At 50.1% G+C, this 12,960-nt stretch overlaps 1 protein-coding gene across 1 annotated transcript in view; it reads left to right on the top strand.

The window, feature by feature from the left end:
- Nucleotides 1-1,368: 1,368 nt before the first annotated feature.
- rpgrip1l (RPGRIP1 like) overlaps nt 1,369-12,960 on the top strand; it is a 15,161-nt gene continuing 3,569 nt past the window's right edge. The window contains exons 1-21 of the mRNA XM_074678370.1: nt 1,369-1,448; nt 2,302-2,396; nt 2,480-2,624; nt 2,799-3,091; nt 3,216-3,315; nt 3,454-3,597; nt 4,083-4,188; nt 4,727-4,873; nt 4,999-5,072; nt 5,204-5,343; nt 5,504-5,610; nt 6,351-6,401; nt 6,493-6,660; nt 6,827-6,944; nt 7,300-7,761; nt 7,848-7,987; nt 8,549-8,900; nt 9,362-9,612; nt 9,702-9,800; nt 11,601-11,693; nt 11,898-12,036. Of these exons, the coding sequence (XP_074534471.1) occupies nt 2,309-2,396; nt 2,480-2,624; nt 2,799-3,091; nt 3,216-3,315; nt 3,454-3,597; nt 4,083-4,188; nt 4,727-4,873; nt 4,999-5,072; nt 5,204-5,343; nt 5,504-5,610; nt 6,351-6,401; nt 6,493-6,660; nt 6,827-6,944; nt 7,300-7,761; nt 7,848-7,987; nt 8,549-8,900; nt 9,362-9,612; nt 9,702-9,800; nt 11,601-11,693; nt 11,898-12,036 (3,217 nt within the window). The 5' untranslated portion in view covers nt 1,369-1,448; nt 2,302-2,308. The remainder of the gene's footprint in view (nt 1,449-2,301; nt 2,397-2,479; nt 2,625-2,798; nt 3,092-3,215; nt 3,316-3,453; nt 3,598-4,082; nt 4,189-4,726; nt 4,874-4,998; nt 5,073-5,203; nt 5,344-5,503; nt 5,611-6,350; nt 6,402-6,492; nt 6,661-6,826; nt 6,945-7,299; nt 7,762-7,847; nt 7,988-8,548; nt 8,901-9,361; nt 9,613-9,701; nt 9,801-11,600; nt 11,694-11,897; nt 12,037-12,960) is intronic.

Raw genomic sequence — 12,960 nt, 5'->3', positions numbered from 1 at the left:
GTGCGTGTCTGCTGTTTGTCTCTATGGCCAACGGGTCTGAGCTCCCAGCAGCAGAGACAGGAGCAGAGACAGGAGCAGAGACAGGAGCAGCAGAGACAGGAGCAGAGACAGGAGCAGCAGAGACAGGAGCAGAGACAGGAGCAGAGACAGGAGCAGAGACAGGAGCAGCAGAGACAGGAGCAGAGACAGGAGCTGAGACAGGAGCAGCAGAGACAGGAGCAGAGACAGGAGCAGAGACAGGAGCAGCAGAGACAGGAGCAGAGACAGGAGCAGCAGAGACAGGAGCAGAGACAGGAGCAGAGACAGGAGTAGCAGAGACAGGAGCAGAGACAGGAGCAGAGACAGGAGCAGAGACAGGAGCAGAGACAGGAGCAGCAGAGACAGGAGCAGAGACAGGAGCTGAGACAGGAGCAGAGACAGGAGCAGAGACAGGAGCAGCAGAGACAGGAGCAGCAGAGACAGGAGCAGCAGAGACAGGAGCAGAGACAGGAGCAGAGACAGGAGCAGAGACAGGAGCAGAGACAGGAGCAGAGACAGGAGCAGCAGAGACAGGAGCTGTTTGAGGAGGAATCTGCGTATATTACAGTCTCTGAGCTGAAGGTGGACTCTGCGCCATGCTCCTCTGATCATGGCTCTGACAGTTGTTGCTCTGCGGCGGGCACGGCCTGCTGAACAAAAGGTCTGCAGGCATCATGGGTTTCAACAACAGGCTGGCTCCCTGACAGACACACACCTCGTTTCAGCACGCCGCCCCGGCCTCCAAAAGGGAGAGGGGGGGTCAAAGGTTACGGCTGGGAGGAGCGGCGGTGATGGGAGACTGTCACGGCCCGGTGAGCGCCGTGCAGAGAACCAGGAGGCTGACATGTACCCTGAACTCATTCTGTCCAGCGCCAGCTCTCATCTCAGGCTGCTAAATTAGACCCGTTGCCAATTCATGAGAGGCAGACAGCTGACAGCGCACCTGTCAAAGACACAGGGATAAACGTATACAAGGGAGCGGCTCATAAATACGCCTACATGTAAAGTCAGACTCAGGCCTCAAATTGGCAAAATGTCCCTGCAGAAGCTTGTCACGGGTAAGAGATAATATAAGCAGCTGAGTGGAAGACAGAGGAAGGGGGTGAAAGAGAATAACAAGGATAAAACACAAGTAAGATGCAAGAAAACACAATAAAAATGACAATTTATCTCTGTTCATGTGTCCTCCACAGACTTTTATGCTTAAATCAAGCGTTTTCATGATCCTACACCTGTATGCTGACAGGTAAATGACCCAGGAGTGACTAAAAATCAAGAATAATCTCCTAAAAGGAAAAAAAGAAAAGAAAACTTCATCTCCCAGAATCCTCCACACACAGCGCATGCGTGCTGACGCCATAACGACATGACGAGCTGTTATGTTTTCTGTAGCAACCGTCACTCCAGGCTGAGTAAAACCGACATATAAGGTGAGGAATGTTCCACAGTTGGGCTCTGGGTTTATTTTATGAGGCTGTGGGGAAAGTCGCTTCCTGCTGAACAGTGTTTTGTTGAAATGAGAGACATTTGGCGCCTAAACTGCTGAAGGATGCGGAGTGGAGCTAAGTTGCTAACGCAGACGCTAACGTACCGCTAATTCAAACGTGAGTCCATCAGAGCTGCAGACACCAACAAACCCGAGTTAATCTTTAACCACAAGCAGTTTAATCAACACTTTGATGCCTTTAGTGTCGTTCACTTTACAACTTTTTGATTTCATTGGCAGATACTTTTTAAATTAGTGTGCAGGATGTCCAGCCAAACTTCCTCCAGATTCTCGCAGCTTTTTCTTTTCACCTGTTAAAAAAACGCTTCAGAGTCTGTCACATAGTCAGTTAAATCATTTAATAATCATTGCATATCTAACTGTCGTTCGGCTTATAATAAAGCAGTGTGAAGCTTCCTTTGGGGGCTGAGAGGTAACATTTCAGGACCAGATCAACAGGCGTTGCTTTCGATATTTCGGAGCGCTTTCACAGCATGAGGCGCCTCCACAGACCTACAGATCAGGTTTATATAAAATGTTTCTGTGGAGTCACTTTAAGCCGAATACACTGGAGGATATTAAGAGTTAGAAATATTGTGTGTTTTATTCTTTTTGGTGTTTATTTCTCTCCTCAGGGACATGAGTTTGAAATTAACAGATTTTCAGATGATGTTTGGTGCTGTGTTTCCTCCAAACACCAAAGATCAGTGTCAGGCCGTAAACTAACTTTGTTTTTGTCTTTTTTATAGATCAAAGGGATGAAAGGAGATGAAGTGTTGATGTTTCCTGTTTTTCAGATTAAAGATGTCCACCCTGCTGGACGACACATCCGCTGATGTGCCGGTCAGAGACATCACGGTGAATCCATCAAGACTTTCTGCAGCAACCCAAGGTTATTCTCGTTATTAGGAACTACATCCATGACAGTAAACAAACAAAAAAACAGTTATTTTAATATTTACTTCTGTGATTCAGAGCCCTGGGTGTACCAGAGTGCTCGGACTCAACAGGACATCTCTCGGGTGTCCAGGGAGGAGCTGGAGGACCGGTTCCTGCGGCTCCATGAGGAGACCCTGCTGCTCAAACAGCACAACAACAAACAGGAGGACAAGATCAAGAAGTGAGACACACACACACACACACACACACACACACACACACACACACACACACACACACACACACACACACATCTAAAACTGAACAGATGAATAATAATCAACAAGTATTTCTCAGATTATTAAATAACTCTCCTCCTCCTCCTCCTCCTCCTCCTCCTCCTCCTCCTCCTCAGGCTTGGCACTAAGCTGATGCGGCTGGTGAAGGACCGTGGTCGTATGGAGCAGCTGGCGGTGGGCGGGGCTCAGCCGGCCTCCAGGATCAGGGACATAGAGATGGAGGAGATGATAGAGGAGCTGCAGGAGAAGGTCCGGGGTCTGCAGGGGGAGAACGAGGGACTGAAACAGCGCCTCCATGTGGCCAAACAGCAGCTGATCAACTCTCAGAGCAGGAGGCCGACGCCGTACGGACACGTCCAGCCTCGCGTCAACTCGGGGTTAAAGTCTCCGTCTCAGACTCGACCCAGGAGTGAGTCTCTGATGTTCACTCATGTTAGCTCACCTGAGACCACCTGAGACCAGCGGTCTGTGGAGTCCATGGTCTGTCAGATTCAGATCCAGGTTCTGTGAGGCTCTGTTTCTGTCTCCTGCAGGTTCGAGGAGTCCTGATGGAGGAGGCAGACCTCCAACAGGCTTCCTGCCTCGATTCGGACACAACCTGCTGGAGGAGGCCCGGGCTGAGATCAGAAACCTGTGAGTGCTGACCCAGTGACCTGTTCCAGCTGTCAGGGATCTGCTTCCTGCGTCAGGACAGACGTGGCTCATGCTGCAGAGGTTTCCTCAAACTGCAGCGCCCACAGAGCCAAGGTAACCATCTGACGTCTGTTTCAGGGAGAACGTGATCGAGCTGCAGAGGAGCCACATGGAGGAGTCCGAGGGAGCCGCAGAGCTGCTGAGGGAGGAGCTGAGGAGGAAGGAGGCCGAGCACGAGGAGAGACTCCGACAGCTCCGACAGCAGCACACCTCCAAGATGAGGTGAGACCAGATCCAGCTCAGCCCCAGTCCAGTTCGTCTCAGTACAGCTCGCATTCTGTGGCGTTTCCTCAAATCACCGACCTGTACCGTCCCCCTGTCTGGGTTTATTACGAGACTAAACTGATCTGACCCCAGAAGGTGGAGCTAGAAACTCTGCAGTCTGCTGATTGGTCAAAAGAACGGTCACTTCCTGTGTGACAGCAGCTGCTGTTTTTCTCCTGGCGCCTCACAGACTTCTCTGAAACAAAGCTTGATTGATCTTAGTAACAAAGAGACACATGACGATCACAGAGAAGACGAACTACTGGATGTCTTCATTGTTGATCTTTATTAGTGGGTAAACTGTTGGCCAACCAAGAAAGCCACACAGTTGGCTGTGAAAACACAAACAGGATCAGGATTTACTGATCCAACCTGTACCAAACTGTACTGATCCAGTGTGTGTGTGTGTGTGTGTGTTTCTGTGTGTGTGTGTGTCCTCTCAGGACCCATGTGAGCGGTAACGTGTCGATGATCAAACTGCAGAAGCAGCTGACGGAGAGATCCAACACGGTGACGGAGCTGGAGGGGAGATTCCTGCAGATCCAGGAGGTCAGAGCCTGGACGGCTTCAAACTCTTCACAGTTTGTTCCCGAGGAGTCCGAAAAAGTTCAGAGATTGTAGCTAGAAGAAGAATGGACGTTTCCTGTACCTCCTCTTTTTCTTTTCTCAGCCTTGTCCTCCTCCTCTCTCCTCCTCTCTCCTCCTCTCTCCTCCTCTCTCCTCCTCTCTCCTCCTCTCTCCTCCTCTCTCCTCCCTGGGTCCCTGTGCTCTGCCTGTGGAGGTTTTTTTCTGTCTGTTGTTGAGAAATTCATCCTTTTTTTGTGTCCGTGTTGTCTTTCTCTCATCCCTCCATTCTCCTCTATCGTACATCTCCTGATGTGTTTTATTTCCTTTTTTCCTTTCTCCTCTTTTCCTTTCCTTCACTCCTCTCCTCTTCATCTTTAAACCCTTCTTCATGATTTATGAAGATCCTCGTCTTTTCCCTCTCCCTCTGTTCGTCTCTCTGTTTTTAACCTTTGTTCCTCTTTTCACCTTCATGTGTGTGTGTGTGCTGTGTGTTTCTGAGTGTGTGTGCTGTGTGTTTCAGAGTCAGCGCTCTCTGAAGGCGAGCCACGAGGCGGCCATGCTGAAGGTGGACGACCTGTCGCGTCAGCTGAAGGAGGAGAGGATGAGGAGTCTGGATCTGGAGAAGGAGCTGCAGAGCTCCAACGTCTGCAGGCTGCAGCTGGAGCAGGTGGAGGCACACACACACACACACCACACCATACACACCACACACACCACACACACTGTGTTTACACCTCAGGAGAAGTCCTCATCTGTGTGTGTGTGTGTGTGTGTGTGTGTGTGTGTGTGCAGCTGCAGGAGCTGGTCAGTGAGCTGGAGCAGGACAGAGACCAGCTGAAGGAGGAGAACCACAAACTGCTCAACAGGTCTGTGTGTGTGTGTGTGTGTGTGTGTGTGTGTGTGTGTGTGTGTGTGTGTGTGTGTGTGTGTGTGTGTGTGTGTTTCTGTTGAATCCTCTGTTTGAGTCTCTCCGTCTGTGTGTGTGTGTGTGTGTCAGCGCCCTGGACGTGTCGCGGCAGCAGAGGTGGCAGATCCAGGAGCAGCAGCTGAAGCTTCAGATCTCTCAGCTGGAGACGGCGCTGCAGGCCGACCTCACCGACAAAAACCAGATCCTGGACAAGATCAGAGCAGAGAGAGGTGCTCCCTTCAGTCCTGCTCCTGTTGGAGTGTGTGTGTCTGCAGCTCATCCATCAGCTGTGAGCTGAAGCTTTATCTGTGTGTGTGTGTGTGTGTGTGTGTGTGTGTGTGTGTGTGTGTGTGTGTGTGTGTGTGTGTGTGTGTGTGTGTGTGTGTTCAGAGGTCAGCACCAAGCTGACGGAGGAGAACCAGAAACTCCAGATCACGTTTCTGGAGCAGAAGCAGAAAGTGGACGAACTCAGCGAGCGCCTGAAGTTTTACAGCAGGGTAAGAGAGTCCTCCTCCCAGACCTCACCTGAGCAGGTGTAGAGCTAACACCTGAGAGGGGCAGTGTGTGTGCAGCAGCTGAACGTACTGACAGTTTATGCTGGAGTGAGTCTGAGATTCAAGTTTTATCATCTCCATAAAAAGCTTCAGGAGCAGACAGAACACAGAGAGCACAGAAACACACACATCCAAACACACACATCCAGACACACACACACATCCAGAAACACACACGTCCAGAAACACACACATCCAGAAACACACACGTCAGGAAACACACACACACGTCAGGAAACCAGAGGTCCAAAAAACACACACGTCCAGAAACACACACATCAGGAAACACACACGTCCAGAAACACACATGTCCAAACACACACATGTCCAGAAACACACTCGTCCAAAAAACACACACGCCCAAACACACGTCGAAACACACACATGTCCAGAAACACACAAACTCCAGGAACACACACATCAGGAAGATCAGCATCCATGTCCAGACCGAACACACTCCTTCCTCAGAGTCTCGTCTGCACCACAGCGTGTGAGACTCCGGGCCAGCAGGTGGCGCTGCAGGCTGGTGTAAACTGATCCTCCTCACTGAACTTTAGAGTTTCTAACGTTTCTCTCTGAGCCCTCCTCTCCCTCTGTGTGAGCTCACGGCCCGGTGCATGCTGGGAGCTGTAGTCCCTGATGGTGTCTGTAAAGAGCTGAACGTGTCCTGTTGTTGATTAAAGGAGAGCGAGTACGACGTGTCCGAGCTCAGCGAGGCCCTGCTGCTCGTTAAGGTCAGTCAGGTCTGCCCTCTGGATCGGAAACATGAACCAGTCTGAGCCCAGACTCAGACCTCACCCCCTGTCCCCCCTCCTGGTCCTGCAGACCCGTCAGTCCCAGCAGAGCAGGGAGCTGAGCTTCCTGGAGGACGAGGACGAGGAGGGACAGCGCTCGGTCAGAGACCTGAAGGCGGCTCACGCTGAGACCATCCAGGAGCTGCACAAGACCAGGAACCTGCTCAGCATGGAGAGCAAGATCTGCAGGGACTACAAGGTGAGGGCCCACACCTGCACGCCACGGGAGGTCCACAGGAGGTCCACAGCAGGTCCACAGCAGGTCCACAGCAGGTCCACAGCAGGTCCACAGAGCAGTGTGGTCCTGCTGCAGGTCTCACAGTGAGGGCTCAGATTATTAATCTGTGTGTGTCCGTGTGATGAAGGCTGAGCTGGACGCCGTGAGGAGGAAGACGGACGCCGACAGAGCCGAGCACGAGCAGAAGCTGCTGAGACAGGCCCAGCTGCTCGACGCCAGAGCCGCCAAGATCAGGAAGCTGGAAGGTCAGAGGTCACCTTCAGACACACACCCTCCACCTGCACAGGTGAGACCTGGATCCAGGTCTAACCTGGGTCCAGGTCTCATAAGACAGCTTCAGCTTCATCCTCTAAAGTTCAGTTTGAGCTGCTCCCTGTCTGATCCTGACAGGAGGAGGTCTGTCCCTTTATCACACTCTGAGATTAAACTGAGATTAAACTGAGATTAAACTGAGATTAAACTGAGATTAAACTCTGAGATTAAACTGAGATTAAACTGAGATTAAATTGAGATTAAACTGAGATTAAACTCTGAGATTAAACTGAGATTAAACTGAGATTAAACAGAGATTACACTCTGAGATTATAATTTTCCCCTCAGCCCACCTCAGAGAGATCGCCTACGGGACCAAAACCTACGTCTTCAAAGCAGACGATCCAGAGGGGGAGCCCGAGGACCTGGGCCAGTCCCTGGACCTGGACCTGGACCTGGAGCGCGGAGAGAACCTCCTGGAGCTGCAGGTTCTGGGGGCCTGCCTGTCTGCAGACGCCCTGGAGGATCTGGGAGACCCTGAACCCTCCACCTTCTGCACCTACTCCTTCTACCTGTTCGAGCAGCACGCCACGCCCGTGGCGGCGGGGCTCAGGCCCACCTACGGCTTCACGTCCAGGTACGTGGTGACCCTGGACGAGCACTTCCTGAACTACCTGAGCAGAGGCTCCCTGGTCCTGGAGCTGCACCAGGCCCACGGTCCGGACTGGACCAGTCTGGGCAGCGGACAGGTCCGCCTGCAGGCGCTGCTGGAGCAGGATGGGAGGGTCCACATGACCGTCCCCCTGACAGGTGAGCCACAGGTGTGTGTTAGTGGGTGTGTGTGTGTCTCAGGTGTGTGTGTGTTTCTGTCTCAGGTGTGTGTGTTTCTATCTCAGGTGTGTGTGGCTCTCGGTCTCTGGGCTCTCTGGACCTGGTTCTGGGTCTGAGGGTCCCGGTGAGGGAGTCTGTGAGTCTGCACAGGGAGAGGCTGAAGGCCGTGGACTTCCTGAGCTCTGCTCTGGACCAGGACTCTCAGGTACCTGAACGCCTCACCTGGGGGGGGGGTGTTTATTATTATTAGATTGATTTTTGGTGGAGGTTAGACCGACAGGTAGAGAGGAAACAGGAGCCCTGTGTGTCAGGTCCCCCCAGCAGTCTAAACCTATAGCAGCATGACTAAGATCTGGTTCAGACCTGATCCAGCTCTAACTGTAAGCTTTATCAAAAAGGAAAGTTTTAAGTCTACTCTTAAAGGTTGAGACCGTGTCTGCTCCCCGGACCTCAACCGGTAAGTTATTCCAAAGAAGAGGAGCCTGATAACTAAAGGCTCGACCTCCCAGACTACTTTTAGAGACCCTAGGTACAACGAGCAGACCTGCATGTTGAGAACGCAAAGACCTAAACGGATTATACGGAACAATTAAGTCTTTAAGATACGATGGCCCGATGCCGTTAAGCGCTTTGTAAGTCAGAAGAAGAATTTTAAACTCTATCCTAGATTTTAGCATTTCCTCTGATTTTAGCATTTCCTCTGATTTTAGCATTTCCTCTGATTTTAGCATTTCCTCTGATTTGTCTTTGGTGGTCCTGTCTTTAGCCCCGCCCCCCCAGCAGCAGCAGCAGCAGCAGTGGTCTGAACCAGGTCTACGTCTCTGTGCAGCGCTGCAGAGACCTGAAGTCCAGAGCCTCTGATCAGCCGAGTCCTTACGTGGTCTACAAGTTCTATGACTTCCCAGACCACCTGACCACCACCGTCCAGGACTGCTGCAGCCCAGACTTCAAAGACCTCAAGTCTTATTCGGTCCACATGGACCTGGACCTGCACCAGTACCTGCAGTCTGAGTCCCTTCAGGTCTACGTGTTTGACTACAAAGAGGAACAGATGGACTCGTATGTGGGGAAGGCTCGAGTCCCCCTGCTGCCCCTTATCCAGGACCAGGAGATCTCTGGTGAGGGTTGTCATGGTCCAGTAAAGCTCAAACTCAGGTCTTAGTTCTCAGTTTCTACAGGGTCTGAGGAAGTCTTTCAAAGTCCAGAACCATCAGGTTTTAGGTCTTGAAATGTGTGTCCTCACCTGTCTCTCCTCACCTGTCTCTCCTCACCTGTGTGTTCCCACCTGTGTGTTCCCACCTGTGTGTCCTCACCTGTGTGTCCTCACCTGTCTCTCCTCACCTGTGTGTCCTCACCTGTGTGTCCTCACCTGTGTGTCCTCACCTGTCTCTCCTCACCTGTGTGTCCTCACCTGTGTGTTCCCACCTGTGTGTCCTCACCTGTGTGTCCTCACCTGTCTCTCCTCACCTGTGTGTCCTCACCTGTGTGTCCTCACCTGTGTGTCCTCACCTGTGTGTCCTCACCTGTCTCTCCTCACCTGTGTCTCCTCACCTGTGTCTCCTCACCTGTCTCTCCTCAGGTGTGTTCCAGCTGAGGGACTCCTCAGGACTCCCTGCAGGACACATTGAAGTGTCTCTGAGGTGGAGGTCGTCCTACCTGGATCCTCCTGGATCCATGGTCCCTGCAGCAGAGGAGGAGGAGTCAGAGCTCATCCAGGAGGAGCAGGGGGAGAAAGAGGAGGAGAAAGAGGAGGAGCAGGGTCAGCAGGAGGAGGACAGAGATCTTCATCCCTCCTCCTCCTCCTCTCCGTCAGAGGTCACCACCTCGAAGGTCAGAACCTGGTTTTCTGGAGACGTAAAGTCCAGATCAGACTCAGTTTTTGGTGCTGGTCCTCAGACCTGGTGTGTCCTCTCCTTCAGGCCGCGCTGCCCAAACTCAGACACAGAGTCCGGCTGAAGGACGGACTGACGGCCAAGAGGGTCACCTTCGTGGATCCAGGCGCTGCAGGAGCCCAGCAGGTGAGGAGCTGCTCCCCTGAGAGTCCGGTTCCTGGTAGACCAGAGAGCCTGATCAGACCAGCACAGTCCTTCTTTGAAACAGGATTCATTAACTGACCCCAGACGAGCCAGCCCCTCCTCTGACAGCTCTGTGTCTCTGTGGGAACACGCACCAGGGGGCGCCATACGCAGACACATTCACCTCCTGCAGAGAGGCTTTGAGTCATAAATCAGAAATAAAAAAGGTTCAAAGTCCAAAAACCTCAGACCATCAGATCCTCTGGACTCATCTTTGTTCATTAAAACCTTTAAAGACTAAACTCAGAGCTCCACAGCAGAGACGGTCAGTTAATACCAACCATCACAGCTGACCAATACTGAAAAAACACAGACAAGAAAAACAACATAGATTAAAACAAAATAAGAGAAAATAAAATAAACTGAGCTGAAAACAAGAACAAAAATTGAGTAAACAAAAAACCCGTCTCCAGTGAGATCTGATACCGACGGAGAGGAGTGTGATTGATTTGGAATTAAATGGAGATCCAATCGAAACACATTTTCTTTGTTCAAGTCAACTTTTTCCCAGATCCAGCTCCACGAGGTAAGGTATGTATCAACAGTTAGAGCTACGCTTTGAAACCTGACAACAAGCTAACTTTGTCAGTTTGTAGCGTAGCTTAGCAGCTGCTATATTTCTCTCTCCTCACAGCCCGGTGCTCTGAGACGTGTCTGTAACGTGTAACGTTAGTGAATCCTGGTTCTGTCCTACCAGAGCTCATCTACCAACTCCAACCTCACCAAGCAGAGCTAACGTAACCTGGCTCTTCATTTTATTGATAGACTCTCAAGTTTGAACAGACCACTGCAGAATAACTGCTGACTGTGGGTTGGAGGCAACATTAGCACTAACACATTAACCTGGGGTTTAGCCTTTAGCTTGTGTGTTAGCCTTTAGCCAGTGTTTGAGCCTTCAGCCAGTGTTTGAGCTTTTAGCTCCTGTTTTAGCCAATAGCTCATGTTTAAGCCTTTAGCATTGGTTTTGTTCCTTTGCTAATGTTTTAGCCTTTAGCCTATTGTTGAGCCTTTAGTATGTTTGAGCCATTAGCTTATTTTTTAGCCTTGAACTTATTTTTTGGCCTTTAGCTTGTGTTTTAGCCTTTAACTTGTGGTTAAGCCTTTAGCTTGTGTTGTGGCTTTAAGGATGTATTGGCCTTTAGCGTGTGTTGTAGCCTTAAGCATTTTTTAGCCTTTAGCATGTTTTAGCCTTTAACTTGTGTTTTAGCCTTTAGCTTGTGTTTTAGCCCTTAACTTGTGTTGTAGCTTTAAGGATGTATTGGCCTTTAGCGTGTGTTGTAGCCTTAAGCATGTTTAAGCCTTTAGCATGTTTTATCTTTTAGCTTGTGTTGTAGCCCTAAGCAAGTTTTAGCCTTAAGCTTGTGTTAAAACCATAATCTCATGTTTTAGCCTTTAGCTTGTGTTGTAGCCTTTAACTTGTGTTGTAGCTTTAAGGATGTATTGGCCTTTAGCGTGTGTTGTAACCTTAAGCATGTTTTAGCCTTTAGCATGTTTTATCTTTTAGCTTGTGTTGTAGCCCTAAGCAAGTTTTAGCCTTTAGCTTGTGCTGTAGCCTTAAGCATGTTTTATCCTTCAGCATGTTGTAGCCTTTAGCTTGTTTTAGCCTTTAGCTTGTGTTTTAACCTTAAGCATGTTTTAGTTTTTAGCTTGTGTTGTAGCCTTTAGCATGTTTTAGCCTTTAGCCTGTGTTCTATGCTCTCCTGTTCAGTTTTCTCTGCTCTTCTGTTTCTGTTCTCATGTCAGGAGGAAAAGAGCTCAGCTGATCACAGAGAGACGACACCACCACCATCATCATTATTACCATCATCATCATCATCATCACCTGCTGCTGCTCAGGTAAACCTGCAGCCTCCTCCAGGACTCTGAAAACAGCTCTTTAAATCACTGAACATTAGACTGTGTGTGTGTGTGTGTGTGTGTGTGTGTGTGTGTGTGTGTGTGTGTGTGTGTGTGTGTGTGTGTGTGTGTGTGCTGTATTCACTGATTGTGTGTGTGTGTGTCTGTGTGTGTGCTGTATTCACTGATTGTGTGTGTTTTCAGGTGGTGTCTCCTGCAGTTAAAAACACCACTGAAGAAGAGGAGGAGGAGGAAGCGTCTCATGTGTCTGAGGGGCAGCTGGTCGCCGTCAGCTCTCAGTCGCTCTCTGACGACTCGGACGTCTCTGAGGAAATCCTCCAGGGTGAGGCAGAGCTCGCCGTCTGTGCGTGGCGTTGACCGTTATCAGTCACAGCCCATGTTTGTAGTTTACCTTTCACCTCTCCTGCTGCTCTCTGATTGGCCAGCTGTTGTCCTCAGCCCTGTGTCTGACAGATGTGTGAATGTTTTGTTTTTTCCTCCATCACTCTCTCCTCTCTTCTGTACTTTATGTGGGCTCCATGGTGGACAGGGTTCAGCCCTGCGCTGTGTCTTACAGGAGCCTGTGTTTGCTGCAGATTTGTTGTTTTGTTTTGTTGATACAGGTTTTTCTGTTTGTTTGGACACAGTTTGGTCAGGCTGTGTATTTCCTCTTTGTTTAGCCCTGCGCTGTGTCTCACAGGTGTTTTCAGTGCTGGCTCCTCAGCATTGATTAGTGGTTTAATAAAACCTCTTTTTTACGCCCTGCCCTGTGTCTGACAGGTGCATGTCTGTGTTTGGATGGGATTTCATTCATTCATTCATCTCTCTGGTTTCCATCTCTGGTCCTCCTGTTTTCTTCTTCTGTGGAAACAGCTCTTTTAACTCAGGCAGCCTGTTTTTGCCCTGAGCTGTGTCTCACAGGTGCAGGTGTTTTTAGAGTTGATTTTTTACCATCGATTCCCGTTGTTTAAAAACTCCTCCTCACTCGTTTTATTTTGTCAGGACACCAAACTGTTTGTTTTTCCACCCCAGCTCCAGAAGCCTGTGGTTTTTATGCCCTGCGCTGTGTCTTCCAGGTGCATGTGTTTTTGTTTTGTTTTGTTTTATTTGGTATTGATTTATCTGCCTCATGAAAACATCCTCTCACACGTGTGGGGTTTTGTTTTGGGGATGAAGCAGATTTGTTTTTAATTATGACTCCTGACAGCCTGGCTGTTTCTGAGCCCTGAGCTGTGTCTCGCAGGTGCAGGTGTTTTTGAGCAGAGGA

Source organism: Halichoeres trimaculatus, unplaced genomic scaffold, assembly GCF_033239565.1.
Source record: "Halichoeres trimaculatus isolate MK-OKI-2021-1 unplaced genomic scaffold, fHalTri1.1 fHalTri1_scaffold_10, whole genome shotgun sequence".
Lineage (NCBI taxonomy): Eukaryota > Metazoa > Chordata > Actinopteri > Labriformes > Labridae > Halichoeres > Halichoeres trimaculatus.
This window is presented reverse-complemented; position numbering and strand designations above follow the sequence as displayed.